General features: G+C 38.3%; 1 protein-coding gene across 1 annotated transcript; it reads right to left on the bottom strand.

The window, feature by feature from the left end:
* Window positions 1-247: 247 nt before the first annotated feature.
* LOC133527268 (uncharacterized) lies at window positions 248-830 on the bottom strand. Its single transcript, XM_061864206.1, has one exon. The coding sequence runs from the start codon at window positions 813-815 to the stop codon at window positions 318-320; it is 498 nt and encodes a 165-aa protein (XP_061720190.1). The 5' UTR covers window positions 816-830; the 3' UTR covers window positions 248-317.
* Between the last annotated feature and the right edge of the window lie 3,784 nt (window positions 831-4,614).

Genomic DNA, 4,614 nt, shown 5'->3' with positions numbered 1-4,614 from the left:
CAGGTTTAGATTTTTGCTCCAAATAGTCCATTAGTTCGATTTTAACTTGTTCGACTACGCTCCTTTCTAACTCGTTGATGATGATTTTCATGTGGGCGTATACGAACATCTTTTCCTTGGATTTGATTAATTTGGTTTTGATGGGGGGAATGACCAAGTTGTGAACGGTTTCAGAGTGCTCTTTCAAGTTTTTCCAATAGGAGAACTCCACGCCGCAGAATTCGCATTTGAACAGTTTCGTTGGCTCGTGTACCACAGGGCTCGATTCTGGGGCCGCTCCTATTCCTCGTGTCCACGGAGTCCGCGAGTGGGGCGCGTTAACAAGCTGGCCCCCTTGGACCATCCTGGTCCAATGTCAGTGGGAGCGGGCAGAGCCTGTTGTAGGCCCTTCTCAGCGTCCCTGTGGTGGTGGTGACGTCAGCGACGCGGCTGACTCCGTCGTTGCCCGGGTAGACTGCGGTGACTCGCCCAAGCAGCCATCTGCTGGGGGGCAAGCGGTCGTCTTTGACGAGAACCATCTCGCCAAGCTTCAGCTGGCCTCCATCCCTGCGCCATTTGTTTCGGACCTGCAGTTCTGAAATGAATTCCTTATAATACCGATTCCAAAAATGCGCTTTTAGTGCTTCTATTCTCTGATATCTCGTTAGGGTATGTATCGGCGAGTCTTGCACCAAGGGAGCAGGTATCATAGTGAGCGTTCGGCCTATCAAAAAATGCGCAGGGGTGAGAGGAGTAAGATCTGACGGATCAGATGAAATAGGGGTTAAAGGCCTAGAATTAAGCAAAGCTTCAACTTGAACCAAAAATGTAACCATCTCTTCATAATCTAAGTGAGTAATTGAGGTAACTCGTTTTAAATGATGTTTTACCTGCTTAACTGCGCCCTCCGCCAAACCATTAAAATGTGGGCTATAAGCAGGACAAAATTTGAATTCTATTTCCTTTGTAGCTGAATATGACGTTATTTCTTCAGAATTATTTTTAAGGAACTTTGCTAATTCGTTACAAGCCCCTATGAAACAAGTACCATTATCTGACAAAATGGTGGCTGGTTTGCCTCTGCGGGCTATGAATCTATTTAAAGCGGCAATAAAGTCCATGGCTGTCAAATCAGTGACGAGCTCCAAGTGTACCGCCCTCACTGCCAAACAAACAAAAACAACTATATATGCTTTCTTCGTTTGACAACCACGACCCTTTCTGCTCGCTATCAGGATTAGCCCAGCGTAGTCACAGGATGTGTTAGCAAATACATATTCGGACTGTACCCTTTGCAGTGGCAAGTTGCCCATAATTGGCTGATGAGTTTTACCCGAGTATCTTAAACATGTAATGCAGCTTTGTGAAGTCTGTCTGCAACGGTTACGGCCGTTAATTATCCAGTACCTGTGACGTAATGTTGCTAGCATCAGCTGTGGTCCAGTGTGCATCAACATTCGATGGTAATGGTGTACTAATATTTTAGTGATGTGATGCGATGCATGTAATAAAATAGGGTGTTTTGTGTTATAATCGTAATATGAACTTGCAAGTCTACCGCCTACTCGCATAATTCCGAAAGTATCTACAAATGGATTAAATTTCAACAGAGTATCTTTGTGAGAAAGTGGGCAGTCTATAAAAACGAAAATTGTCAAATATGTAATGTGGACCGATAGTATGGTCGTTCTCGGTTGGCTTAAAACGCAGTCTAAAACTTTGCAAACTTTCGTACGCAATCGAGTTAATAAAATTAATGAGTTGACTCAAGGTCACGAGTGGAGACACGTACCTACGGACTTAAATCTGGCAGACCTAGCGTCGCGGGGCGTCGATCCGCAAGTAGTATAGAAGCGCCGGTTCTGCCCCATGGTTTCACGCCCCCCCTTTAGCTCCGCCCCTCGCCCACCAGGTGTCCCACCCCTGATCCCAGTCTTCCCGACCTAAAAAAAAAAAAAAAAAAAAAAAAAAAAAAAAAAAAAAAAAAAAAAAAAAAAAAAACAAATAGGGCCCCATTTGGATCGATTGCGATAGGTCCCGACAGTGCCCGGAGTCTCCTTCTATCACTTCTGCACTCCGCTACATAAACAATACACGCTCGTCGACTCTACCATAAAACCCTCGCCGGCCCTTTCTATTGTCTCTATTGTTACCACGACTCGGCGACATGCTATTGTTACTGCCTGCGGTCTCACTCCGATCTTATTTATTCTGTACGTGTTTGCAACAATTAATTAATTTAATAATTATTACATATTTACTTACTCCATATCTACTTAGGAATAAGTATTTTACCTGACTTATTTATATTACATAGGTTTTTTTATATGAACACCTATTACGTTACGATTTTGCATGTCGCCTCCTTCAAACTGTACAGCTCTTTGAGAAAACAATATTGGTTGCAACGCCTATTTATATATAATTACATATTTACTTCCTCCTTATGTACTTAACATTAGGTATTTTTTTTATATGGGCCCTTAACGTGCCACGATTTGCATGCTGTCTCTTTCAAACCTGTATTGTTTGCAACGCCCATTTATTTATATACAATTACATACTTACTTACTCTGTATGTACTTACGACTAGGTATCATACCTATACTATTTTTATTCAATTGGGTTTTTTTATATAGCCACCTCTGTTACGTTGCGAGAACAATATTGGTTGCAACGCCTGTTTATATATAATTACATATTTACTTCCTTTTCTTATGTACTTAAGATTAGGTATTTCTTTTATATAGGCCCTTAACGTGCAACGATTTTCATGCTGTCTCTTTCAAACCTGTATTGTTTGCAACGCCCATTTATTTATATACAATTACATACTTACTTACTCTGTATGTACTTACGACTAGGTATCATACCTATACTATTTTTATTCAATAGGGTTTTTTATATAGCCACCTCTGTTACGTTAGGATTTGCACTCGCACGTTGCTGTCTCTTTCAAACCTTTGAAGAAATCAATAATGTGTATTTACGATAGGAATTATACCTAAACTATTGTATATATACATAATGGGTGATGATTTCATCCCAAATATTTTACATATTTACCTATATGTTAGCAGTTTTTGTCTTAAATTTTATTGATTCCAGATTATTATTGATCGAGACATTTGTGTTGTCTTGATTTTTTTATCCACTCGTAAATAAGTTTGGTATATGTGAGAAATTGACTGCTAATTATTGATAGACAGTTAACATGGCCGTCTTTAGGTCAGGTTTCAACTTGTAGGTATATGTAAACAAAGTTTCCGTTATTTAGTGCTATAATTTATTGCATTCCTGTTTATACCAGTTAGATAGGTGGGGTAGTGACTTTCAAAATCCTGTTAAAACGTGTCTCTTCCTAGGTGGTCCTCTGTTCCCACTAGCGTGCCTGAGGTTTTTTTTAAACACAAATTCATATAAAAAGGCCGCTGCTGAGGGTGAATTATATAGTATCTTTAGACCACCAGTTCAGTTAAGAGCTCTTGGTTTCTACACATTGAAGTTTTGATTATCACTTGTGATCATGGATGTAAGTAATTAAATTGTGTTACTCTATAATTGTTTAATTATCATGTTTAACTCTTGTGTGTATGTTTGTGTGTAATTTTAATTCATATTATTATTTCAGTTTACCGAGAATACCTTCAAGAACTACTACTTCAATGAACACGAAGACGAAGCGAGCGATGAGGAAGGGACGCTTGCTTTCAAAGTCAAGCAGGCCATAGCAAAGAAGCGACCATCCAATAACATCGACGTGTTTTTCGAAAAGTCCAAGAAGAAGCCGAAAGTCTACAAGAAATCTTCCACGGTTGCCAAAATGACGGAAGACGGTGTCGCATACCTTACATCTGGACAAGACGATGGGGCATATGCCTCACATCTGATCAAAATAGAGGTATACGACATGGAAAAAATAAAAAATGTTTCGCCATTGGAGCATTGGAAACACTGCGATCTTCGTGTTAGATACTACACCGTCGGAGAAGGGGACACGCATGAACAAAGTGCTCGTGATGTCATTTACAACATCACAAAAGAGTTATCGGCAAAGCCTAAGTGTGTTAAATATTGTTTAGGAACTGAAAATAAATAGTGTTAAAGTGCTTTGTTTAATTTCATAATCTTAGGTCTAAAATAAGTTTTTCAAATATTGTATTGTTTAAAATAGTTTTAGTTAACGTTTAGCTTCAAACTTATTTTAAGTGTCTTAATTGTAATACTGTGTATATCGAACTTTTTGTGTAACATATATATTTTTTATAAATAAAACACATAATTTCATTGTACATATTCTTTTATTTCACAAAGATTTGTTTAAACATATTTCTTAATACTAGATCATTACTCAAAGTATTATCAGAAAACAAATTTAGAAATTGATACATTTTTTTCCCTTGATACTTAAAATAAAGATAAACTAAACAATATTCCCCACAAACTGAGGTAAAATAATTTTGAAGTGATTTATGGTTATGAAACCACCTTTTAGCATTTCTTTTTAGAAATAACTTATGATAACCAGTAGGCTTTCGGCCAAAAGAGTCAAAGTATTCACCATATCCGTTCACATCAATGTAAATTGCGATCCAATGAGACCCAGGTTTAGAATCGGGGTCCAAATTGCTAATA

Source organism: Cydia pomonella, chromosome 17 (genome assembly GCF_033807575.1).
Source record: "Cydia pomonella isolate Wapato2018A chromosome 17, ilCydPomo1, whole genome shotgun sequence".
In the NCBI taxonomy this organism is placed as follows: Eukaryota; Metazoa; Arthropoda; class Insecta; order Lepidoptera; family Tortricidae; genus Cydia; species Cydia pomonella.
This window is presented reverse-complemented; position numbering and strand designations above follow the sequence as displayed.